The 27,224-nt window shown below is 44.4% G+C and overlaps 1 protein-coding gene across 8 annotated transcripts in view; it reads left to right on the top strand.

Annotated features, from left to right (window-relative positions):
- RBFOX1 (RNA binding fox-1 homolog 1) overlaps nucleotides 1-27,224 on the top strand; it is a 2,058,026-nt gene that overhangs the window by 1,845,096 nt on the left and 185,706 nt on the right. For all 8 annotated transcript variants that reach the window (XM_036309606.1, XM_036309603.1, XM_036309610.1 and 5 more), the window contains one exon: nucleotides 22,767-23,009. In XM_036309606.1, coding sequence (XP_036165499.1) covers nucleotides 22,767-23,009 — 243 coding nt within the window. The remainder of the gene's footprint in view (nucleotides 1-22,766; nucleotides 23,010-27,224) is intronic.

The raw sequence follows: 27,224 nt of genomic DNA, 5'->3' as shown, positions 1-27,224 counted from the left end.
TGAGAAATGGGATCTTATTGTTTCTTATTTAACAAAAATTGCAGAAAGAATTTGGATTTCAATAATTCAAATTCAGAAATTTTCTAGTTAATTTTCTAGTTAATTTTTATTCGACCACTCTTTTGTGTGTCTCTTCTTTGTCATCCTGAATATGATGAATATAGTCTATGTTACTAATTCCCAGGCTATGAAAACTCGACCCAGTATACTTGTTTCACTTTTCTGGCATCAAAACCCTGTGTTTCATGCTTATATATTATGGAACCAGCTCAATTTTCAGCATTAAACATACCATGCCAAAAGGTGGATAAAAGCTCTAAAATAAACTGATCTCCCAGCACGATTTTGTCTGCATTCTGCATTTGGCACTTATTCCCAACATAATCTAAACAGGCATAAAATTCAGTTCTTTGAGATTCATTCACCAATCAGAATACTGTAAAAGTTATCTGTAAAAATTCAAGTAAGAGAATGCAGGTTAACAGAGAGGAGTCTAAGACCAGTCTTTGCATTTCTGTCCTTGGTGCTGAAAAAAAATCATAAGGCCAACTGTCCTGACTTAGTAAATGTAATGATGTGACTGTACTTAAATTACAATGTATAAGAGATCATGCATTTCTCTATTATCGTTTAATCCTATTTCCCTTGGAAAATCGATGTTATTGATGACATAATGGAAACAGACTGATGCCTACCCAAGAAGAGCCCTGCCCCAAACAACAATCACTAGCTACATGTGGCTATTTAAATTGATTAAAACTAAATAAAATAAAAATTCAGTTTCTTAATCACATTATCCATCTTTAAGACACTCAAAAGCCACTGGTGGCTGGTGGCTACTATATTAGACAGCACAGTATCTCCACATCTCAGAGAGTTTTATGGACCATGTTCCTCTGGCACAGCGGTTCTCAACCTGTGGGCCGAGACCCCTTTGGCGGTCGAACAACCCTTTCACAGGGGTTGCCTAAGACCATCCTGCATATCAGATATTTACATTACGATTCATAACAGTAGCAACATTACAGTTATGAAGTAGCAACGAAAATAATTTTATGGTTGGGTCACAACATGAGGAACTGTATTTGAAGGGCCAGAAGCTTGAGAACCACTGTTCTAGCATATCATCACTGGGATAGATTCACTAATGACCCCCCAAATGTATCCACATCCTAGTCCTTGGAACCTGTGAGTGCTGTGTTATTTTGCATGACAAAAGGGACTTTACAGGTGTGATTAGGTGATGAATATTGACATGGAGGGATCATCTGGTGTTATCCCAATGGGCCTGATATAATCACGAAGGTTCTTAATACGGGGAAGCAGAGGTGTTAGCGTCAGAGTTAGAGGAGATGGCGATGTAATGGCAGAAGCTGAGATTGGAGTGATGCTCTTTGAAGATGGATGAGGGCAATGGATTCAGGTGGCCACTGGAAGCTGAAAAGGACAATGAAACAGATTCTCCCCAAGAGCCTCCAGAAAGAACCAGCCCTGCTAACCCCTGACTCTATGACAGTGAAATTGATTTCAGACTCCTGGCCTTCAGAACTCTAAGAGAATACAATTGTGTTGTTGTAAGCCAGCTAGTGTGGTGATTTGTTACAGCAACAACAGGAAACTTATACCATCATCATCATCATTTCACTAGATTCTTGCAGAGAGTTCGGCTCCTTGTAATTTTGCGTTCTCCCTTGAGTGTTTGAAGAATCAAGCTCTAAGCAATGGCGCCGTTTTCATTTGAGATGTTTATTTCTGCTCATGAATGATTTCTTCTCAGTTAATGGAGGCTTAAGCAGTATGTCGTGAGTTAGCAATGTCAACAAGCAGTGTTCTGGCTGTAAGAGTTGCAGGTGAGAAGAGATTATATATATCCCTGTTTTCTGCTTTTTGGGACCGGGGTGGTTGTGAATTTCAATTCTAATTTTGAACACCATGTCCCAGTGGGACTGGCAGAGCTGAAAACACAGATGACCATCCTACCAAATTCTTTTAAGTGAATCAGAATCAAAACTCAGAAGGCATAGTTCAAGGAGGACTTTTTTTGCCCTTTCTACCATGGGGCGGTGTGGGGGGGAGGGGGGTAGTGTGTTATTTTCTAAGCCCATTGTGTGATTGTGGGTGTGATGAGTCAAACTTATTTTCTGCTCCCTCAACCTGCTCTTTTCCTCCCAGGCTAGGTTTTGATGGATTATTTTTTTCCAAGAAATATTTTTCACCCACTGTACATTGTCATCCAAGTTATTTCTCTTTTAAACAACAACAACAATAGCCCAGATACCATAACGGTTATAACAAATGTATGTTGAGCACTTGTTTTATTTTAAGGATGGTGATAAGAAATGCATATGCATTGCTGGTTTAGTCCATACATAACCCCATAAGGCTATGCTATGAGCATCCCCACCGTGATAGAGAGAAACCAAAGCACAAAGAGGTTAGGCAGCTTACCCAAGGCCATGCATCTAGTAAGAGGGAGAACCAGACTGGACACCAGACCTGCAGACTCTAGAGATGGCTTGCATTTTAGAACTCAGCAAAAGGTTTCCCCTCCCAGACTCTAAGCCCCTTAATGTCAGGAATCATGCTAACATTTTAAACATGTTGTCCTGTTCTCTCAAAGGGCCTATATCATTTCTTGGAAAACCAGCAGAAGCTCATTGAAATTGCTCATTTAAATTTATTTTTCAATGATTATTTAGATGATCAATGAGGGCTTCTATACAGAAGGGAGACCGATAAGGAGGACATCCCCAAGAAATTCTATAGAACTTGCTGTAGCAGGAAGACATCAGGCTGGATTCACATTCTGGCTCTCACTCTTATTGGCAGAGTGTCAGGGAACAAGTTATACCTTGATTTGAACCTCAGTTTTCTCATCTATTAAATGGGGATAGTAATATCTACTTCAGAGTCCTTGTGAGGATTTAAAGAGATAATGGGTATAAATCACTTAGGGTATATAAAGGGCTTTATAAAGAGTCCCCATGATCATGATCATGATCATCATGATCATCATGCTCATAATCATCATCATCATCTTTTTTTCTCTACCACCCAATAACATGTACTTAAAATCTTACAGCATTTAAAGTGAAAAGTAGGCCTTGATTTGCTTAAATGTGTTTGTATACCAGCAATGTAAACCTTATCGAGGCTTCCTTTTTTAACTTGACCACTTCAGCATTCTCATAGAAAAGACTCCAGAACACAAAAACAAGTTATTTTATGTAATTGCTCCAAATATATTTTAAACAACAATATTTGTTCATTCAAATCCTATTAAAATAAAAATTTCTAATCAGTTCTTTCACACTGGTCACAGGAAAGAATGCAAAAGTTAAGATTGGAGCCATTGGTGTCATGGCTGATGCAAAGAAGCAGCAACCTTGAGAGTGGGCCCTGGTCCCATCTCTGCCCCTGGTCTGTCATTTCCCTCATGGATGACTGATGTCATATTCCTCTTCATCATTTTCTCTCTCCAGTGCATTGGCTATTTAGTGGCCAGGGTGGTCTTTCTATAACACAAATCTGACCATACCATTCCCGTTCCTGGAACTCATCAATGGCCTCCATTACTTAAGTATCAAATCCAGACTCCTTTATGTGGCCTTCTTCATATATTCTTCTTCATATGCCTTCAATCTCATATCTAGCTCCAAATCCTGCCAGGTCCCCACTGCACATACACTCCAGCCGTAGAACCTGCTGCCTGTGTTCTTCAATGCCCTGCAGCTGCTGTTCATGCTTTTCCTCTGCTTTGGATTCTCACCTAACTCACCCCAACGTCTCCTTTAAGACTCATCTCAATGATCACAGCTTTCACAAAGCATTCAATACACTTTATGTCTCTGAATTTGAAGACTTCCTTTCTGGCCCAAACTTATAAGTCCATGACACTTACTTTGATCATTGATTTTCTTGCATCTCTCTTTATTTATATTTAATCTCCGTTGAGCAGGGACTCTTTTGTCATGTCTGCATGTTTATTTTATACTGATGAAAAAACAAATGCTGATGCTGAGTCTTCTAGGTGTCAGGCACAGATAAAAAACATTCCTAGGGCTTTTCTCAGTGCCTGAGACAGAGTCCAGAAACATATCATGAGTAAGTGAATGGTTGAATAGATGAGTGGATAAAAGCAAGGCATCTGCCCTAACCGGTTTGGTTCAGTGGATAGAGTGTTGGCCTGAGGACTGAAGAGTCCCTGGTTCGATTCCAGTCAAGGGCATGTACCTTGGTTGTGGGCACATCCCCAGTAAGGGGTGTGCAGGAGGCAGCTGATCGCCTTTTCTCTCTCATCGATATTTCTAACTCTCTATCCCTCTCCCTTCCTCTCTGTAAAAAAATCAATAAAATATATTTTTTAAAAAGCAAGGCATCCTACCACATGTCTGTGAGATTAAACACACACACACACACACACACACACACACACACACACACACACACACACAACCTAGTTTCTCTTCCGCCAGTTCCAATGGATAACCTTGCAGAATAAGATCTAGCTCAGAATGTCTGCTGACGCCTGAAGCATCCTGCATATCGGAGCTTGTTCAAGGACTCCTCCCTGACCTCACACGCAGCGAGTGTCTGAGCTCTGTAGGCTATTTGTAGAGAGTTTATTTCATCTTTGAAGAAAGCAGCCCAGTATAAATATTAGGCAGTTGATTTCACTCACAGTTAAAACAAGCTTTTAAAAGCCTTTTACCTCTCCTGTCCCCAAATAGGTACTTTAGACAGATTCTCAGAGCCTTGGGAGCTTAGTCGGATTCGATAAAGTGAAAGTTATGTTCTATTCCAAAGCCACCTTCTGTGAAGGCTGCCTTGGGGTTGATGCTGAAACTGTACAGAAAGGGTCAGGTAAAGTGAAGAATTTTAACATCACAACGATTGGGTGAGGGGTGATGTGGGCATCAAGTTTTCCTCTGCTGGATTCATGTTCATGAAGCTGTTTCTGATGATTTTTTGCCTTTGGTGGCAAGATGGTAGGTTAGTATTGAGAAGGAGCAGGGACTTCACATGTCAATGGTCTGAGTTCAATCCCAGATCTGCCCATCCATTAGTCAATGGTACACACACATCCAACCCGGCTCTGTGAACCGCGAACCAGTGGGCATCTCCAGCACTGCCCAACAGAAATACAATGAGGGCCACGATCTGAGCCTCATAGGTAGGCTTAAAAACAATTGCTGGTGATCACGTTAAACAAAGTAAAAAGAAACAGGTGAATTTCATCTCAAGATTTTATTCAACTCAGTGTATCCAAACTATCATTTCAGCATGTGATCAAAGAAGAAATTTTACATTCTTTTCCTGGTAATACATCTCTAAAATACAGTGTGCATTTTACACATACATACAACAAACCTTGTTTCCGACTAGCCGCATTTCAACCACTCAGTGACCACGTGGCTATTGGCTGCCACTTTAGGACAGCCCAGAGTGGAACCACAGTGCCAGGACAGATATCACAAGTTCTTAAACTTCTCCCACTGGGATTACAAAATCTGCTTCACAGAGATAGAATGAGTTTGCATTGCATGAAAATTGGCATGTGCCCCAACTTTGTCTTCTTGTAAAGAATGGAATAAGAGGACAAGATATTACATCATTCTTAGCTGGTTTGCTGGGAGGTTTTATTTCTATCCCTGGGCCCTAAGTTCCATGAGGTAATGAGTGACTTTGCTTATCCCTGTGTCTCCAGTGACTAGCACATAGTAGGTGGATCATTTTTCCGGGGCTGCCATAACAAAGTACCCCAAATTGGATGGTTTAAGTAACAGAAATGTATTGGCTTAGAGTTCTGGAGGCCAGAAGTCTAAGACCAAGGTGATGGTTCCCTCTGAGAGCTGTGAGGAGGAATCTCTTTCATGCCTCTCTCCTACCTTCTGATGTTTGCGGACAATCTTTGATGTTCCCTGGCAGTCAAAGCATCACCCGATCTCTGCCTTTATCTTCACATGGTGTTCTTGCTTGTATGTTTGTGTCCAAAATTCCCCTTTATATAAGAACAGCCATATTGGGTTTGGGGGCCCACCTTACTCTGGTATGACCTCCCTTTTACTTAAGTAATTACTTTTGGAATTACTCCATTCCCAAGTAAGGTCACACTTGAATTTGAGGGCTGGGACACAATTCAACCTATAACAGTAGGTGTCCAATAAACTTAAGTCAGATATATGAGTCAGTAATACTTGATTGTAAAGACAATCTTTAGTCTTGTCTGAGTGGGTTCCAAGAATATATCATTCTGTCTGAAAAAGATAGGCATGTTAAAAGTCCAATAAGAAAACTAGTTAGTAAAGAGGATAGTTGCTGCCAATGGGCACTTACTTGCTGCAGAAACACACAGGCTGCATTATCAGATTCCAAAGTATGTTAAGGCTATTCCTCGCAGGCCTTTTGTATGAAACTGACTTAACTTCCACCAGCCTCAGTTTTCTTAGCTGTGGCTTCCCTGGAGTTGTGTGGATAAATTAACTTGAATCTCTTAAGTGATCACACGATTTATGTGGTTAGGCTTCCACACTATTAATATCGGAATAAAATGTCTTGCCACTAGGCTAGTTCTCTCATGTACAATTAAGGCAGATTTCTCCCCTGTTTCTGAGAACCCACTGTCTTGCTTGGATCCATTGTGACATTTCACAAAAACTCTTCTTTTTTTTTCAGTGATTCTGACCCTGCTCTAATCCAAACAGTGTGACCCCCTCAGGCAGTTCAGCATTCACTCAGGAATCTTCCTGAAAATCTCACATATCCTGAGCTACAGAAAAAATCATGCTTATTCTCTGATGCAACATAGTGAAGAAGTCGAGGTTCTCCAGGCTCAAGTGGTACTTTAGTTGAGGACCATGGACTCAGAAACCCTTATGTTGAGACAGGGCCAGTTATGAACTTGGCTCTTCACTTAGGAAGATGGAGCTCTTTGGTTTCAATCAATCCCTCTGGACTTAATTGTTTTTAAGTAATAACTTCAATGACGGCATGCTTATCCTTAGTTGGGATATATTGAATTTGTAAGGCCAATAAAATTTTATTTTCCCTTTGTTCTGACAAGAATTTCAATTGTCATAATGTTCACATTTGTTTTTCTTATTCTTTATGAAAACGTTTATGAACTAGGGATGTAGGAAACCCAGAAACGCTTCATATAATCAAGGCTATTTATACAGCTAGACTTGTTGGGTCATATGAACGGAAAACTTAGGAAGCATTTGGTGCGTTGGAAGTATATCTAGAGTTCAAATCCCAGCTAGAACATTTATGACCTTGTCTTTCATTGTGCCTGGAGTTACCTGGGCCTCAGCTTTCTCGTTGTTTAAAAGTGTATAAATGGTGCCCATCCTACTTACCGTCCAACATTGTATGTGCGACTCAAACAGATAATGGGTAAGTGTCTTAGTAACTTTTATATCCTACCCTTGGCTAAGCTATTGTGATGGTGATGAGAAGGGTAATGAGCCTCTATTCTATTGAATTACCTAAATTGGCCACCTATTTTCTGTTTATTTCTTCTGTTTCAAGCATTTGAGTTGCTTCAAGGGGGAAGGGAATGTCAAGAATGCAGCTTAAATGATCAGATTCCTCTCTTACATTTCCTCTTCCTTCCCTTGACTAGTTTCATCCTGGTCTCTAGCATTGTTGGATTTACTCTTTGATTTACCCAAAATGTTTCTGAGCATCCACACTCATACACTATTCTAATCATGCTAGGAATCTGGTGCTAATCATAGACCCGAGTCTCTGCCCTCAAGGGCCATACCATCCAGCAGCCTCCAGGTCTCTATTTCAGTTCTTTCTCTGTTTTGTACAGGTCCTGTGGCTCTGAAAATAGCCTCACCACTTTTTTATGTTACTTCTTTTTCATTGATTCTGCCAACCTGAGTATGAGATATTCCTCCAACGGCAACAGTACAACTGGCCTTCCCATATATTGTTTTGTCAACCTGTTTCATACCACCTGGTTATTTCCTGCTCACCCTTCAACTCTCAGTTTAGACATCAGTTCTTCTGGAAAGCCCTTCTTTATAAACAATAGGGGATAGATGAGCCCCTTTCGCTCCTTCCATTTCTCTTCTCATGGCACATTTCTATTGGACTGTAAATTCCTGGCCTAGCCTGTGACTCCTGCCAGCTGTAGCTACAGAGCTACCTGGGCTTCATCTATTTTTGGCACCATGGTAGCCCTAAACCTAGCCCAGTACCTGCCATCCAGAAGATGCCCAACCCTTAACTGCTGAAACAATTGCATGAATATCAAGCTCTTGCCTACTTAAATAGTTCATTGTCCTTGCTTTCTGGCAATCTCTCCTAATTTCATTTCCTCCAAGTCCAAGTATCGTTTATTTTATGACAGCCTTTTTTTTTGTTTGTTTCCAGTTGGCAGACTATTAGAGGCTAAAACTTATGCAACACACAATGAAAGACAAGGTCATATTTTATCATCTTTGCCTGTTGCCATAACCAGATTAGACATCTTTCTACAAGTGAGGTGAATGCAAGCCAACAGATATTTATCATGTCAGACATCTGATTACAAACTATAGCAGAAAAAAGAAGGAAACACTAAAGATGAAACTTCCAGCACCTGCCCTTGAGGAGTTTAGCAGCTCCCAAGAGGCCTATGATAATCATGTGAGGAAACTGGATAACTGAAAATACACTCAAATGTTTGCTTCTGTAAATTCATAATGCAGATGTTGGGTCACTTCTGTATCTATACTGCGCCATGCATCCTCAAGGCTGTGGGGTTACTCCAGCTGTGTTTAGGCATCCAGTTTTGAGAAGGGACCAAAGAAGAAAGAAAAGAAATGTTGATGGATGACTCTGGGACATAAACTTTCCTGATGGGTAGAAAACTCAGTTTTCATAATATATATAAAAGGCTAATATACAAAGTGTCCCCTTGTGAGTTTGACTGGGAGACCGGGAGTTCAATCGCTCTCTGTGAAGTACGCTGACCACCAGGGGGTGGTGCTGAATGAAGGAAGGCTTCGTCCGGCCTGAAGGCCCTGATCACCAGCCAGGCCTAGGAACCCTACCCATGCACAAGTTTCATGCACCAGGCCTCTAGTGTGGTATGAAAGGAAATGCCTCTGAATCCATCCACATACAAGACAATGGTATCTACCTCTTGCACAAATTTGTATCTTTAAAGTTTACTTTCCCCTTTGCTAGAACATTTCATTATCTGTATCATTCCATGGGGAGAGTATATGATTCTTTCTAGCAGTGTGATTTAATGCTCCCAATTTTTAAAATCTAGTGACAGACCCTTGGTGACACTTAGTGGGATGCTGTACTCAGCAACATCCACAGTGGAGCTGGTATCTCTCTAGGCTACTTGGTGTCATCTATATGCATAGTGACCTCCTCTCTTACAAAGAAAGTTGCCTCATATTAAATCTATCAATTTCCTATTTTGGAAGCAGGCAGAGAATCCTCTGGATAGCTGTGATGAAATAGGTAACACAGTGATATTATCCCAAGTCATATCTGCAGGGTAACTATAAACAAGCTATTTAAGGGAACAGAATCCATCCTTTTCCTTTTGTGGATCTGGCTAAATGAAGTAGTATTAGCAGTGGTGCAAGTCATTGGAATTCATCTCCAATATAAATTTGACACTGATGTTACCCCTGGTGGTGGTGGTGGTGGTGGTGAGAATATTTTTCGCTTCTGTAGGCTGTGAAAGGAGATAGATTATGAAAGTGAAAGACTGCTCAAGATTTAAGATTTCCTCCAGACCCGGGAAGTGAGGACTCCTTACTGAAATATAATTGAAAATACATGTATCTGCTCCTTCCCTTATGACAACAGCTTTTGCTAATAAATCTGTTTGCTTGGTTAATTGTCTGCTAATGCATCTGCCCTCCTTTCCACAATCCTACATTTGGCAAGTGGTGGGCAACTCCCACTCACTCAGGGATTGATGGCAATGGCTAGGTTGTGACGGTTTTGATAGCAATACACTCACAACAGCTCAACTTTTACTACCAGAACTCCTCATGGTGTTCACAGCAAGTAGAAGAGTGGTCACACCAGGTCAATTTCTGGTTTTGACAATAAATGATAGTAATTCAAGAGGTTACCATTTGGGGAACCTGGTGAAGTATATCACGAACTTCCTCTAAATTATTTTCAACTTCCTGCTTTGGGGACAGCATTGGATTGGCACAAATGTGAGTTTCATCTTACATAATTAGGGTGACTTCAGATTATTTCTTATCCTTTCAAAACCTCTCATCTATAAAATGACAATAATGATTGTGTTCCCATTATGGCATGGGCTGCATTGATGGAGTTACAGTTATAGAACATTTAGGGCAGTGGAAAGCACATGTTGAGAGCCCTTTTGATTATATTACTGTTGTCTAAATAACGTTGAAATCACCACCATCATCATTAACAACCTTTAGGTTCTGGGTCTTGGAGTAGCATGAACAAGACCTCAAACTTGTAACTTTGGCTAGTGTACTTCAGAGATTTGTCAGAAGATATTTTGTGATTGAATTGTTCCACTATAACCCTTACTGATATCACCCTTTATCTTAGCCAACAAAGAGGTCAATCACAGCTGGCTTGGAAGGACCTCAGCTTTGGAGAAAGCTGGGTTTGAGGTCTACATCTTTCACTTACTAGCTTCAATACCTCTTACTTCCTATTCTGGGAAATGAGTGTGATAAAAAGAAGTTCATAGAAAATATAAAAATATAAATTTATAAAGAATACTACATATAAAACCTAACTTTATCCCTACAGGAACTGTACATATAGTGACTTGCATTGGCTGATGCTTAGAATGAACTTAATCAATACCAACTTCTCTGGTTGTGACTATTTATTAATAACAGGAAATACCAAGATATTGATAGCAACTTCACATACAGATAGGTGGAGCCCTATCTGCATGACCTTCCAACAAAAAACCCTTCAGTACAACATTGGGATATTCCTCTGGGAGGGGGTATTTTTCCAACAGTGCAGAGTAATGTTTAATGGTCTAAGCTTATTTCTCAGTGCTCTGAGGTACTGGGTGAGTCAGGGAACTTCTTGATAGCAATAGTGATAAAGCTTGGGGATTTATTTTTCGTTCAAGAAGACATTCTGATTGGGTGTGTGTGTGTTTGTGCCACTCTTTGAAATACCTGAGACAACAGTGCTGAGAAAAACAGGCGAGGTTTCTGTCCTCGTGTTTACAGTCTACTTGGAGGCAGACATCAAAATATATGTAATGTAAAAATATATAAAATGTCAAAATCGAAAGGTGTATAATGTTAAACTTCAATGAGCTTTTTAAAGGGTAAGTCAGGGCCCTCTGACCCCCGGGGATGGTGTGAGCAAGATGAGAAAACCCATCTTCCTAAGTGCCTGGTCCCGTTGTGGGAACTTCACTTGCTCCAGAGGCTGCTCATTTTTTAGAGACACGCACATGTATTTCCCTTTGGAAATAGCACCTCATAAGCAACCACATCAAAGCTCCGGACTTGCACAAAGTGCCATAAATATTTGATAGTCACTAACTTTTAAGGAGTTGAGAAAAGCAGCCTCTATGCTGCCTTCTGTGATCCAAATGGAAAGTCAGGATGGAACATTTTGCAAACATGACACCTCGTCATTGCGAGCCTGCCACCCACTCGGTTTGTGTTTCTGGGGCTGGAGTTTGTCAGCCACAGCAAGATGGCTTCTGGCCTCTCTCTCCGCTTCCCTGTCAAGGCCGGGAAAGTGAAAGGAGACAAATTGCTTTCACTTGAATCTGTGACATGGATTCTTATTATCTTTGCAGTTTGTTTGTTTTTGTGAATTATGGCCTCAGAGCAATCTCAGAGTTCTTTGTTCCAGACATGCTTTTCTGTAAGCCCGTGTAGTTAGGAAACAAAGGTTGGTACCTTCACCTAATTGAGGTCAGATATGACCTTATCTACAACTATTTCAGAATGTAGAGCTTAGGAGTCTGATGGATTTGGGTAACCTACTGCTTGTGTGGGTGTGAGGAAGTAACCCTACCTCCCTTGGAAAGGGAATGACAATATGAACCACATTGGGTTCTTGTTAAATGAAGTAACATAGGTAAAACTGCTGTTTTGGATTTTGTATCCTCAGTGCTTAGAGCAATGACTGGTACAAATTTAGTACTCAAGGGAAGTTTTCTTATCACCATCACCATCTCCATCTTCATCATCATCACCACCACCAAATTCATCACCACCACCACCATCATCTTCATCACCATTATCATATTCATCTTTATCATCATCATTACCACTATCATCATCTCCATCTTCATATCATCATCATCATCATCATCATCATCATCATCATCATCTCCATCATCTCCATCTCCATCTTAGTATGGATTCAGTGACAGGAATAATTGAATAAGACCAAACTTGGTTCAAGTTCTGGTTCTGCCACTTAATTAAGTTAAGAGCTCCTATAATGGAAAATATGTCTTCACTTGTTTGGGGATTCAGTTTTTGTACCTTTAATAGCTACCTCACAGGGGTGGTTGTGAGGACTAACATGCCTACCACTGCAGCTGGCAGGCAGGAGATGAGAAGTCAACACACTTTGCTGACCTAGAAGGGGACTGATTTAATCCCCACAGCAGGACGTATGCCCTCCTAGGGCTTCCTGGATTACAAAACACATTTCTGTAGATTTTCTCCCAAAACCATCATAAAATACTCATTGGGAAGAAAAATATGTATTTCTATTTATATTAATAAATGAGGAAACTGAGGCACACTGAAGTTGAATAACTTGCCAATCGCTCTGTCAAGATTCTTGACATCCCAACATTGGACTTTGATTCCATAGTCACAGCGCTGATGAAAGATACGATAATAACAAGCACCGGAATTGCCTAGCATCGTATTTTTAATTTTATTTCTTTTACTGCAATCCATAAAAGATGTTACACTGCAACCCAATTCACCCACATAAAAGTTTCATGAAATAACTCTTACTATTTTATTCTCTTCTTTTTCAGTGTAGTGTAGTTTATTTCATTTTTAAAATGTTGGCGTGATCACCCCCCTACATAGGTTTTATATCTCAAGGTATCACGCCTACAGATTGAAAAATACAAAAAAATTTCCCTAACTTTCCATCAGGACTGTGTATCAGAATGACCTCAGGCACTTTCACACAGAGCCTGGGCCCCACTCTCAGAGTTTAAACCAGTGGGACTCGGGTGGAATTCTGGTATCTGATTATTTTATGAGACTGCCCCACGTGATCTGATGGTCCATTGGCTAAGGATCAATGTTCCATTGCTTCTCTGACTGTTTCCACCTGAAACGGTCTTCTCTATTTAGTGGGTGTTATTGGTTTTTGGAGGGGAGATGTTTATTTGTTTTAGTATTTTCTCTATTACTCCCCAGAATATCCTTCAGCAGGGAATTTTTCTGTCTTGGTCTGTCCCTCTTGCTTTTCTAGGAAACAGCAAGACCCCTATACTTTGGTTGAAGGACAGAGGTTTGACTTTTTAGTTATCAGTAAGGACAGGAAGGAAGCTTGTGGCTCATGAGAGTGACCGCTGAGTTCACGTGTGCGGCGGGAGTCGGGGAGGGAGGGGCTGAGGTCTTCTGAGGTTATGCAGCTCTAAGAGGAGCCAGCATATTCCTGTGGGGAACCTGAAACAGTGCTTATTTCATGCTGCCTGAGCCATATCCCCAGAGTGTGATTGAAAATGGAGGTGTGAGGATGTCACAAATGCCATTTATCCAGATTCTCTTGCCAACCCTGGGGAACTGGAATTTTTTTAAAAAAAATCACCCAAGAATTACCTGAACTAGTACCACTGACAGACCAGCAGGAGAGTTCAATTCTTCCAGGCAGCCTCCTCTGCCCTCGCCTCCTCCTCTGTTGCACAATTTAATTACAAGTTTAATCACTTCAGAAACCCCATCCATCCCCTCCAGGGTTGCAAGAGTTCTCCTTCCCCAGTGAGGCATCGCAGAGATAAGCAGCTGTCCACGGGAAGGGGGGTGGGACTCTCCAAACCTCTCCCTTGATGAGCAAGAAAGACACGACCAAATAAAAACCGAAATTGTTTTGACATTTCACTCTGGTTGTTGTACTTTTAATAATAAAGAAAGGACAGAGTATTTGTAGCTTTAAATAAAGAGGCAGCATTTGGCATTAAGATCGCTGGGGATTATGTTTGCACAAGGTTTTATTTTTGCTCATTGGGAGAGAAGAAAAAACAATGAGCGAGCAAGAGACAAGCGTTCAAGACCAGGAGAAAGCAAGACCCCTATGTGTCTCCTTTGTAGCATTCATCAGCCCTGGGGTTTGGTGGTCATTGTGGGTTCTTTTCCTAAGAGGCCGATGCACCTCTTGACTGCATATCCCATAGAGACCCAGATGGCCTTGGCCTTGGCCCACCATTGTATTGTCTGTGATGAATGCATCTGCGTATACAGCGATGCTATGAGCCAGGCCCCTGTGTCTGTTTTGCTGTGAGTTGATCTTGATGTTGACCCTCACTATCATCCCGTGAAGTCACTCATCATTATTCCCATTAAACAGAAGCAAAAACTGGAGCCCGGTGTATTGTAACAACTTGCCTCCGTCACACAGCTGGTTTGCAGAAAAGCGGGGTCTCCAAGTCTTCCCAACGATTGCCAGTGACAGTATGTGAGGATCACTTTCCAGTTCATCATGCAGCTCGGTTACAAATCCATGCTCAGTGATCTCAGGGTATTTTTGTAAATTTACCCCTAACCATCCTTCTATCTCTTCGAGCTCTTTCTTCATCCTTCCTCTGTCGCCTACCCCACCGCCCCCCCTCTTAAAAATCTCAAGCAAAATACGATAGTGGCAAGCTCCCCCGGTGGATTTCATAACTTTGCATGCCGTATATTTAGTTTAGTAATGAAAAATTCCAGCTCCAGGCAATGCATAGGCTTGCATTTCTAATGTTTTTTAAACAGCTATTAATGTAGTCGAGTGCCGTGTGGTGAGGTGCGTGTGTACGTGTGTATTTTTTTTTCCTCCTCCACCCTATAATCATCTGCTCAGTGTGCTCTCTGAAACTGAGCAGGAGCCGGAGGAGGAGCGAGCTGTGATTGATGGGCCAGGCCTCGCTGGCGGAAAGCGTCCCATCTGGGGTTGGTTTGGGGAGCAGTCAGATGTTGAGGGGGAGGTCAGCCAGGCGGCTCCAGCTCCCCCTCCCGCAACACCCCAGCCATCCACACGTTGCACAGCGCACACACCCCGGCTCGTAGCTGAGGCTTGCTTTGAGCAGATGCCCTGTGGTGTGGGTCTAGAACAGCTGCTAAGTTTATGGAGGAGAAAGCAAGCAGGATGGTGCAGCAGGTATTTTTTTCCCATTTTATTTTCCACTCGCCATTGTGATTTGAATTGAGCTGCAATCTCTCCTTGCGGTGGAGTCTCTGTTGCTCTGTGCCATGTATATTCTGCTCCTTGAATCACGCCGGGGAGAGGAGAGGATTTCAGCCAAGAGTGTGTGTGTGTCGGCTTTCTGCTTGATGTGTGGAACTGAGCTGGTCTTAGAACTAGCAGGTTAATGGTGTAATTTTGCATTTTCCTTCTTTGTTTCAATGCCCCGGGGGCAAGAGGCAATTTACTTCTCTTATTCGGGCACTGGAGGTTTTCTCTGAATAGGCGAGATTTCTTGCCAGAGAAGTAGAACAGATCAGCCACTAAACTAAAGGAAAACAAACTGTCAGCCCGACTGGAGACTGTGGGCAACCAAGAATGGCTAGTTCCCTCCAGCGAGTCTAAGTCGCTGGGGGGTGTGGGGTGGGGAGGTCGTCCCATGGTGGGATAGCTGCTTTCCGTGGCTGTGTGGACAGATCAAAGAGCTGCTTCTTCATTAGGGCTGGACAATCCCCATGCATGTCTTCATTATAACGGCTGAGTTTAGGCCAGAAGAGGGTTCTCAGGGCAAGATTTGGACTGAGAACAAAATATTCCCGGAACAAAAGGGGAGAAGATGCTCAGGAAGTGTAACTATGAAAGCTGGGGAAACACACGTGCACGCACACACACACACACACACACACACACATCCTTGATTACTTTAAAGTCCACTTGACAGCTATGAAAACAGCCACTTCCCCCCTCAGTGACAGTCTGGCAGTCACATTGCAAAGAATAACCCGTTCCGTGCCCTGCCACGTAAAGATGGTTTCTCAGTTGAAATGTGGATTGCATTAGATGTTGAGCCAAAATATTTTGCCAAGTCAAATGGGCAGCCACCCTTTGTTCTCTTATTAGCTTTCCAAAACTACTCTTTTCAACCATTCAGGGCAGTGAATGGGAGAAGAAAGATATCTGGACGGGGGGAGAGAGGAGGGCGGAATCCTCTCATTTTCTGATTCTGTCTCCTGGGCGCGCCTTGGAGAGAAGATTAAGGATGAAGGATGTTTCAGTGACCAAAGCGCTTCTCAGTGCGTTTGAGGAAAGGCTCGCTGAACCTCTGGGTGCAGCAGCGTCGACACGCTATGCTAATAGACAGATTACGGTGTTTGTCTTAAAATAGCAATAATATCCTGTCTATTTCATGCTTCAGTAAAATATTTAAATTGAAACGGCATTTTTTTTCTTTTTTGCTTTGGTGAACTAGACTTGGTTGCATGTTAATATCCATTTGCTCTCAGGAACCGGAGGTCCCACATCACCGGGCCCTTGATGAGTTGCTCTAATTGAGGATTGGCGTGTGAGGACAAAGAAGTTTCCCCTACATTTATCCTAAACGGTGTTCTTCCCTTCAAGTTTCTACCTAGCTCCTCAGGAGCATTATCGGGTTTAAAAATATCAGGTCTTGGCCCTCCCCCCCACCCCCGCCTTTTGTGTGTTTAGCAGCAACCCAAGAAAGTGCAGGCACTGAAAATTAGATGTTAGGTTTGCAAAATCGCTTGAAGCACTTGGTCGATGATGTGGGGCGATACGTGCAAATCAGAGTCACCCTCCCTGTCAACTCAGAACACCCACCAGCACCTTGACTCTGTACATGCCCAGATCTCTGTCATGGGTTCCCTTATTTAGGGGGTGGGGGGTGGGGGTTCGGCCTTGGATGAGAAGAAAGAAGGCAACTTCTGCCAATGAGGGAATGTCTAGCCAGCATGCTCCAAAGAATTCTGCCCGTCACTATCTCCTGCACGGAGTTGGCTCCAGCTTTTAACCTGTGCATGGGCCCAAGATTCGCCTTGAACTTGAGTGGAAAAGGTACCCTTAATGTGGATGTCAGCCCATTTATTCCACGCTAAGAGTCCAGCAGCAACACCAGAGAGGAGACAAAGGCACCTCTGAAGCCGTTTGAAGGTGAAAAGTAATCCCATGGGAAGTACAATGATCTTAATTAAATATTAGCTGTAATTAGCCCAAAGTGCAAAGGGCAGGAATATTAATTAGGATCTCTCTGGAACCGCTGTCAGTGTTAATAAGTAACTCTGGGGGGTCCCGCCAACATCTGTTTGGGCACCGGAAACAGGAGTGCTGTCAGAGCCCTGCATACCTGAGTGTGCCTGCAGGTTCCTCGGAGACCCCGGACACGCCTCCTAGCGCTCAGCGCCCTGGGTGTGCCAGAATGCCACTGGCTTGGTAAAGGTGGGTGGCTTGTCCCGGCTCCAGTGGTGCCCCTTCTGGCCCTTGAATTTCCTAGGGTGGCCTCAGAGCCTTCTGAAGCGAGACCTTGGGCCTGAGATGGCAGAGTTATCCAAGCTGGAGCTCTAACACTCGCCAAGGTTTAATACCAGGGGTCCTCAAACTTTTTAAACAGGGGTCCAGTTCACTGTCCCTCAGACCGTTGGAGGGCCGGACTATAGTTTAAAAAAAAACTATGAACAAATTCCTATGCACACTGCACATATCTTATTTTGAAGTAAAAAAACAAAACGGGAACAAATACAATATTTGTATTTGCATGTGGCCCGTGGGCTGTAGTTTGAGGACCCCTGGTTAATACCCTAGTCTGGCTGATGAAACACTGATACCTTTTTTTTTTTTTAATCCTCACCTGAGGACATTTCCATTGAATTTTTTAGAGAGTGGAAGGAAGGGGGAGAGAGAGAGAGAGAAACATCAATATAAGAGAGACACGTTGATTGGTTGCCTCCTGCCCACACCCGGGACTGGGGCTGGGCATCAAGTCTGCAACTGAGGTGCATGCCCTTGACGGGAATCGAACCCAGGACACTTCAGTCCACAGGCTGATGCTCTATCTACTGAGCCAAACCGGCCAGCGCAATGCTGGAACCTTTGAATAAATACCCCAGCACCACATCACCAGGTGGAAACAGGTCTTGAGGCCAGGTGTGTCTGTGACAGAGACAGGTTTGCTTATTTAAAAATGGGAACAAACCTCCCCACCAGGTGAGTGTCCTGCCAAATGAGAGGCACCTGCGCTCTGGTTCAGCTCTTGGCTTCCCAAAGAGCTTCCCGTGTCTCTGGCCTTCTGGACTCATTTTACCAGTTCTGGGCCCCAGCAGACGTAACAATAGAATCAAGTGGGGTTAGAGATGCAATGCATGCCGGGCAGGGAGTCTAGATCTCTGCATGATTAACATTCAGGGCCAGAGCCCAGGAATCCTCAGTAGCGGGGCTGGTCTGTGCGATTTAGGGCGTCAGCAACACCCCTGGTCTCCACACACTAGATCCCAGTAGCAGCCCTCCTCCCAAGTTGTGACAACCAAACATGTCTCGGGTCATTGCCTAATGTCCCCTGGGGATCCATTTCCTCTGTTTAATCACTGATGGGAAGTGCCCAGCGAGTGCCCGGCACGCATAGGCCTGAAGGGCGGTGGCACTGGGCTTGTGTTCTGCCCACACTGCTGACGTGAGGGCATGCCTTTTGGATGGAGCACGGGAGCCCGAGGCCATCTCGGATCTTCCCCCGCTAAGCCCACTCATGCTGGGTTTCAGGCCTACATGTGTGCATGCGCATTGACAATTCAGAGAGCCCATAATTTAAAGCAAATTTGGAAAAGGATCCCCACGCACCCTTTTGCTCCATCCTCAGCACTGAGGATCTCCAAGTCTAGCTGAGCCTCCCCTTCTTAGTTCAGAGAGAATGAACCCCTTTCTCTCCTGCTTTATCACCAGTTTTTTTCCCTCTCCTGTTGATGCAAAGCTGGCTTCTGAATTGGCATGGGCTATGTAATGATACTCTGCCACAGAGAGTAGAACACCTTTTTTGTAAAGGGCCAGACAGTTAAATAGTCTACGCCAGTGGTTGGCAAACTGTGGCTCGTGAGCCACATGTGGCTCTTTGGCCCCTTGAGTGTGGCTCTTTCACAAAATACCATGTGCGGGCACGCATGTACAGTGCGATTGAAACTTCGTGGCCCATGTGCAAAAGTTGGTATTTTGTGGAAGAGCCACACTCAAGGGGCCAAAGAGCCACATGTGGCTCGCGAGCCGCAGTTTGCCGACCACTGGTCTAGGCGTTGGGGGCCATCGGGTGTCTGTCCAAACTATGCAACTCTGCCATCGTAGCACAGCGAATGTGGCGGTGTCCCAATAAAACTTTATTAACAAAAACAAGTAGTGGGCCAGACTGCAGATGGAATGAAAACCTATCACAGTCTTCTGCCCCCAGGATGCTCACAGACAAATAAGCAGCCAATGGCAGGGCTCGGGATTATGTGAGAAGTGGCCACACGCTGCAGTGAGGTACAGGAGGCAGGCAAGAGACATGGCTTAAGTGTTAAGGAAGGCTTGCTGGAGGAGAGCTCTCTTGATCTGGGACCTGAAAGATGAGTAGAGAGTAGCCAGGCTAGAGAGCAGTGGGGGGAACGGGGGGGGGGGGGGGGGGGCTTTCCGTGCAGAGGAAGTGTGAATGGGAGGACTTGATGGTGGTGGGAGGATGGAGCAATCAGATCACAGGCTTCCTGAGAGCAGGCCCTTCTTTCTCCGAGACAGAGAGAGCTCAGATCCCAGCAGAGAGACCCGCATCTTGTTGGCCCTGTGGGACTGGGTCACTGTTCCTGAGCTTGCTCTGCAGCGAGGGAAGGCCACTCAGGCAGGGTTCCCTCCCAGGATATTGTGTTTTGTGCTGGAGGTGGTGGAGAAACCTTTGTCGTTAGGGACCGTCTCTCGCTACCATTGTTCCTGCCATCATTGTCTGCTCCCTTCGGAGGCCTCACCTGGGCTTCTCACAAGCCTTTCTTTCAATTCAGCGATGAGCCTGGTGGAAGGCAGGGCAGGCTGCGGCGGACCTGTGGGCAGAGGTGGGATCTGTCACCGTGCATTTCTCTCTGGAGGGTTCTCAGGTCCAATAGTTTCTGGGGCTTCTGCTCAGCCAGAAAGAAGCGGCATCCGTGTGGAATGTCTGTACACGAGGCCATGTTCCCTGCACAGCCTGGGAGAAGAAAAGGAAGCTCATGGGCTCATAAACAGCAGAGGATTTTTTCAGGAGGGGTTGCTAATCAAGGCCCTTTAGGTTGCAAGTAACAGAAAAAGTAGCTTAAGCAAAATAAGACCTTGACCGATTCATGTGACTAAAGCATTACTAACTGCAGGGAAAGCTGGATCCAAGACCTCCGATGATCTCACCAGGACTCAGTTTATCTGTTGATCAATTTCTGGGCTGGCTCTCCTCTGGGTTGGCTTTGGCTTTAGGCGGTTCTTCTTCAAGGGGTGGTTCTTGGCAGCTCGGGTTTACATTTTGTTTACAGTTGCCAATGACCATTGAAAGAGGACTTCCTCTCAAGCTCCAGCAAAGTCTCAGGAATCTCCTTAGAAAGACAAGGGTTTAACTCGCTAACTGGTTTAGATAGACGGGCATGAACACACATCCTGGTGACGGTGAGAGTGGAACCCTTTTTTAATTTTTTATTGATTTCAGAGAGGAAGGGAGAGGGAAAGAGAGATAGAAACATCAATGATGAGGGAGACTCCCTGATTGGCTGCCCCCCGCAGGGCCCCCACTGAGGATGGAGCCAACAGCCCCGGCATGTGCCCTGACTGGGAATCAAACCATGACTTCCTGGTTCATAGGTTGATGCTCAACCACTGAGCCACACCGGCTGGGCAAGAGAGTGGAACCCGTTGATTAGGCAAGCCAGGTCACCTGACTGTATCTATGGGTCCTGGGAGGCGGGGCTCAGCCACATTTTCACTAGGCTGAGAGTGGAAGGCTCCCCCCACCCCCACCCCGAAAGGAACAGAGCACTTTCTTGAAGAAAAGTGAACACTGAGTGGCAGTGACAATGAATGGCCTCGTGTTTGCTAGGGATGCGTAGGGTTAACTTTTCCCGTCACGTATAGCGATTCAGCCACAGCACAGACAGACCCGGCTGAGCCCCAAGTGCTGCAGAAACATGTTAGCGAGAAGTGGCTGTGCGTTCCTGCTGCCCGTGGCACAGACATTTGGAGCAGTTATGCCGGGGGAGGACAGGGCCTGATGGGAATGTTTTCACTCGCAAAATGTTTTAAACTTAGCCTAAGCTAAGTCCTCAGCGTGTCATCTTTAACATTCTAATTACGGTCCCCTCTAAACAAGTGAGCTAGCTCTGTGCTCGGCTGTGAGAATAAACTTCCCTTCCCTCCATGTTAGAATGTTCCAGCTGCACCATGGTGCTTTAACCGAAGAGGTGCCCCTATGTTGGTGGTGAGGACAGAGGCGATGGGAGCGATTCTGACATGTTGGCCCTGCTATCATTATAGAGGGGCCGAAGTCACCTCTAATGGACCACAGACAATGGCAAAGCGGCTATTTGGTGCTTAACTGCTAGAGTGTTTTCTTCTGCCTTTTTCTGACTGTGCGATCCTATCTCTTGAGACCATGGACACTTCAGATCTCTGGATTGCAGTTTCTGCCTCTGTGATTGCTGTGGGGTGTGTGTGTGTGTGTGTGTGTAGGGTAGGGTAGTAGAGTTATGAGGGTGGGGGTGGAGGTGGAGGTGGAGGTGGAGAGAGATAGATGTTTCCTGAAATGGAAGCATTTGAATTCAGGGTGTGTGTGTGTGAGTATGTGTGTGTGTGTGTTTAATTCTTTTCACTCGGCTGTAATTATCACACTGCATGTTTTGCCTAGATCTGAAGGGTGAATTGTTATATAATACCCTGTGCTTATAAAAAATAAGACAGGGGCTGGGGGAGGCATTGACTAACGAGGCTGAGTTAAGTCCAGCACTTTGCAGAATTACTTAAAATGGGGCTATCACAGAGGGCCATCTTTGTCCAAATTAGGCCCTGAGTTTTCATTGGAACATCACACACACACACACACACACACACACACACACACACACGCACACACACTGTGGTCATTAACAAGACCCCCCAATCCCGTCATGTGAGCCAAGACACATAAAACTTTGATTAAATTCAAATGCTTAGATGAATTGTCTCTCCTCTCAGGAACACGCATGTTTGGTTTAATCGCTTTTGACGTTTTAAGTATCAGAGCAAGGTTCTGCTGTCACTGGAGACAACACCATACTAACATGTCCCCAAATGGGAATGAAAGAAGGAAGATCTGCCAGACAGATAGACCCAGTGGGACACAGATCCTCCCAGTCTGGGGCTGTTGAGCTGGATGATTGGGGAAAGTAACTTCCGGTTTCGCAGCCTTGATGTCTGCATCTGTAGAATGGGTTGTATAAATGAGGGTGACTACTTCCTCAGAGCGTCTGATGAAGATGAACTGGGGTGCATGGGCTCAGGCTCTTGGCACCGTGCGGGCACCCGCACCGTGTCCGGGTAACTGTGGTCCAGGGCCTGGGGAGAGGCTGTGCCCGATGGCCACTCACGCTTTCTCCTTCTCTCCCCCTCTGATTTTTCAGGGTAATCAGGAAGCAGCAGCTGCCCCTGACACAATGGCTCAGCCTTACGCTTCGGCCCAGTTCGCTCCCCCTCAGAACGGCATCCCCGCGGAATACACGGCCCCCCACCCTCACCCGGCGCCAGAGTACCCCGGCCAGACCACCGTCCCCGAGCACACGCTAAACCTGTACCCTCCCGCGCAGTCCCACTCGGAGCAGAGCGCCGCGGACACCAGCGCGCAGACCGTCTCGGGCACCGCCACAGTAAGTGGGCTCCAGGCTCGCCTGGGGCACCGGTGGGGGTAGGAGGGGGTCAGGCAGGGCTCGCAGGGTTCCCATAGTGACAGCAGGGTGCACCCCCATCCAAGCGTCCTGCCCATAAAGCAGCCCCTAACCCTGTCCTTGTCACCCCAGTTCTGCCAAGATGCCTCATCTCCAGGCATCCTCTCCTGTTACTTGCTGAAATGGTTTTTGGTTGACGGCGATTTGTTTGTAAAAGGAAACTTTGACCTACTCTTTGTTCCTATAGTTTTGCCTTTTCTGGAACAATGTCATCTCCGTGGAATCATACACTATGTAGCCTTCTTTTAAATGGCTTTACGGAGATGTAATTTACATACCATAAAACACACCAGTGTTAGGGGGACAATTCAGGCTTTTTGCGTATTTACAGGGTCCTGCAATCGTCAGCACAGTCTATTGGAATATTTCCATCGCCCCAAACACAGATCTTGTGGCCATTTGCAGCCACGCAGCATCTCTGCACCAGCCCTCCCTAACTTAGCCTAATGCGTTAGAGATTCATCCTAGTCTTCATGCGTGTCCCTGTTTCTTCCATGTTGTTGCTGGGCCCTGGGGTGTGCAGGCCTGGGCAGCAAAGAGGCAGCAGAAGAGAACCTTGCAGGGCAGTGAAACCATTCTGTACGTTGATGGTGGTGGTTACATGATTCTATGTACCCAAAAGAGTCAATTTCATTGCAGGAGGATGGGGTAAATGGGTTAAAAACAAGCAAGCAAACAAAGAGGAAATATTATAATACTATCATCATTGAAAATGAATGTTATTAGCTATGAATCAAGATAATCCTAAACAAAATAATTATTGAAATGGAACTGTTTGTGAGCGACCTAAGGTAATCATGCACACCCGATGTACACATGCATTTGTCGAACCTTGTTCTGCAGAATTCTCTGGGAGCTTGGGCTCACCCAGCCTCAAGTCTAGAGCCTTTTGTAAGTACAAGGCAGACGTGCCTCTTTCTCCTGCCCCCAGGCCTCTGGGAAACCAGTGTTGGTGAAGAAGTTTATTGTTTTAAAGCATGATATATGTTTTATAACTAAAAGCAACAGGTAACTAACTTTGATACCCGGTGCCTTTGACACCTGATACTTGGAGGTGAGACTTGGAGAATTTAAAAAATAATACACATTCTAAACTTTTCTATTGCCTTTTCAACTCTTTATTGTTGTGCAAAACATAAAATTCACCATTTTCACCATTTTAATGTAAACAGTTCCGTGTCATTCAGTACATTCACAGTGCAGTGAAACCATCACCATTATCCAGTTCAAGATTTTCATCTCCCAAAGGAAACTCTATGCCCATTAAGCAGACAATCTCCATCCTGCCTTCCACCAACTCCTGGCAACTACTAATCTGCTTTCTGTCTATATGGATTTGCTATTGGGGATTTTTCATAGAAATGAAATTATGTGTCTGTCTCCTTTCCAATATTAGGATGTTTTTCAAGGTTCACCATATTGTAAAATGTACAGGACTTCCTTTTCATGACAAATACTATTCCATTATACAGATAAGCCATTTGTTTATCCATTCATTCATTGATGGGCACTTGGGTTGTTCCCACCTTTGGCTCTTGTGAATAGTGCCTTTTTGTATATGGCTGTGCTACAACTTAGGGGTGAGTCTATTATGTGTGTTTGCTGATTTCACAGGTACTTGTGCTGTTGACAACCAGGTGATAATGGTAGAGTTGTTGTTTATTTTCTTGGTGCTTATTTTGTGATAATCAAGGTGATAGGGCTTCAGGAGGCTCTTTTAGGCCTGAAAAAAGAGGTTAAATCAGACATCATTTATTAAGCCTCAACATATACCAACTATACTACTGATTTGGAAGATTCATTCAGTCAGTCACACATTCATTCATTCATTCACAAATATTCATTAAACATCTACTGGAACCTGGACTCATAGTAGATGATGTGGTTGAATCAAACAGAAACAGTCCTTTTCATTTTTGAAACTTAGTGTGAGAGGCAGAGTGAACATGTGGCGATCAAGCAGCTATATAAACACAAATGATGATCCATGCTCTTAAGAAAAAGACAGATGCTATGGGAGGATAAAAAAAGAGCGGAGGCATGGCTTGCAAATGAGTAGTCTGGGAACCTTTCTTGAAGGAGATGATATTTAAGGTGAGAAGACAAAGCTTTTCAGGCAGAAAGAATGACAAGGTCAGTCACCCTGACCTTGACTCATTCAAAGAACAAAAGAGGCCAGTGTATCCAGGGCATGTGGAGAGGGTTTGGGGGGTAGAGTGACAATGGACTAAATGGAAAGAATCAGTAGGTATCATACCCCACAGGCCTGCTGGGTTCGATAAGGGGTGGAATTCTACGTTAGGAGTAATAGGAAGCCATTGAAAAGAGTTTGAGCCAGAGGACTTAGAAAATGAGAGTTTAAAAGAAAGGGTTAATTATGCCTACCTAAAAGGAAATTTTAATCGAGTTGGGCAGTTGACATGCTCAGTGTCCTTCTCTCACAAAAAGCATTCTTTGGAGATCAACACGATTAAAATTAAATAGCATGCGGACGGTCCACAGAGCCCAGACCCTGCGGGGAGATGCACGGGTAAGCAGGCCTGTGCTATGCCCTTAATAGGGTGTGTGTTCTGTTATTATTGCAATGTGACAAGTCCTAGAGCATGGAAACAACAGCGTCATTTCTGAAATTGGCTCCAACGACGGTATCTAGAGTATTTGAAAAACAAGGAGCACCTCTCCACGTATGGAGTGCGTGGATTTGTGGAGGGGCTGGTTACTTTGCCTCCTTTAGCAACGTTTGTGTGGTACATGCTCTCGTGGGAAGTTTTAAAGAAAAGAGAACCATCATCAGCGGAGGCAGGTGGCTTTGTGGCTGATCCTGATGGCCCGGAGAAGGGGCCATCCAGTTTTCTGCTGCAAATGATTACATGCCGATGGGCTTCTCTCCTTTGGCCAAAAAGGAAGATGCTTTCTCTGTCTGTGACCTACTTCTGAGTTGGGCTTTCCCGGCCCGACTGTGCAGAACACGGTTGATGAGAAGCTTGCTTCCCATTGTCTCTGCATCTGCACATTGTTTCCGAGCACTCCTTCTCTTCCCTCCAGGCTCTGCATTTCCTGGGGATGGAATTGAGCCTCAAAGTGGGTCAGACCCATGGTTGTCCCAGCCCGGTATTAGCACACCTAAGTTCTTCCCCATCGGTTAGTGTTGTACCTGCCATAACGCTAACTGTTCTTTGACACATAGGCCTGGTGCTTAATGCCAGTCTCACAGCACTGTGGAGGCCATCATTTCTTTGAGAAACCGAGTCGCTTCGGGTGAGAGAAACAATCCATCCATCTGCTAGTCTCCAAGAACTTCTAATGTATGCACATGATTTAACATAAAGTACAGACGGTAGAAGGGAAGCAGGCTGCACCCAGCGCTCCCAGCCAGAGCGGAGGAAAGTACAGACAGCAAAGACTTCCCCGGCCATCCTTTCAGTCCTCCGAGGGCTGAGATGAGTCCCTGCAGGACATTTTCTTGCCGAATGTCTATTTAATGCAGGGCCTCCCAACACATCATGGATCACTGTGCTGACAGAGGCAATCCTGCATTCTATTAGATACTGCTCCTGACAAGGTATTTCACTTTTGACATATTATAATTAGAGATTTGCAAGTGGTGAATTCTCCGTGTATCTCCAATAGCAACTTAACTTCTATTTTTAACGCCTCTGCAGTCTGTTTGAAAGTCTCCCACCAGCTCTGGGATCTGAGGGGAGAAAGACTGTGGGTCCCAGGGCTTGTTCCCCGGAGCTCTGGGCTCTATTGACAGAGAGAAGAGCTGTTTAAGGGACCAACTTCTTAATCCTCAGCTGCTTTCACTGAGTGTTGTGTCTCCAGACATCATTAATACCCTTAAGAAGATAAGACATTGGTCGGTGATGACCTCCTGTTCTTAATCCCTTACACATTGGCTCTGTTCTGCAAGTCAATTATGGAGCTAAGTGTGGGGAAAGCTTCTCAATGCATTCCTTTTTGTTAATTAGCCATTATTTTTAGTATTATTACTGCATTGATTCAGGTAGTGGTTAAAAAGCCACACATTGGAACAGGTCTACAATGGAAATGGAAATTCCCTAATGCCCTCAAGCCCAGTTCTTAGTCTTCCTGCTGGAAAGTGCAGGTCCCAATCCCTAATATTTTCCTCTGGAG

This window comes from Myotis myotis, unplaced genomic scaffold (genome assembly GCF_014108235.1).
Source record: "Myotis myotis isolate mMyoMyo1 unplaced genomic scaffold, mMyoMyo1.p scaffold_m19_p_5, whole genome shotgun sequence".
Lineage (NCBI taxonomy): Eukaryota > Metazoa > Chordata > Mammalia > Chiroptera > Vespertilionidae > Myotis > Myotis myotis.
The sequence above is the reverse complement of the archived record's forward strand: the minus strand, read 5'-3'. Positions and strand labels throughout refer to the sequence as shown.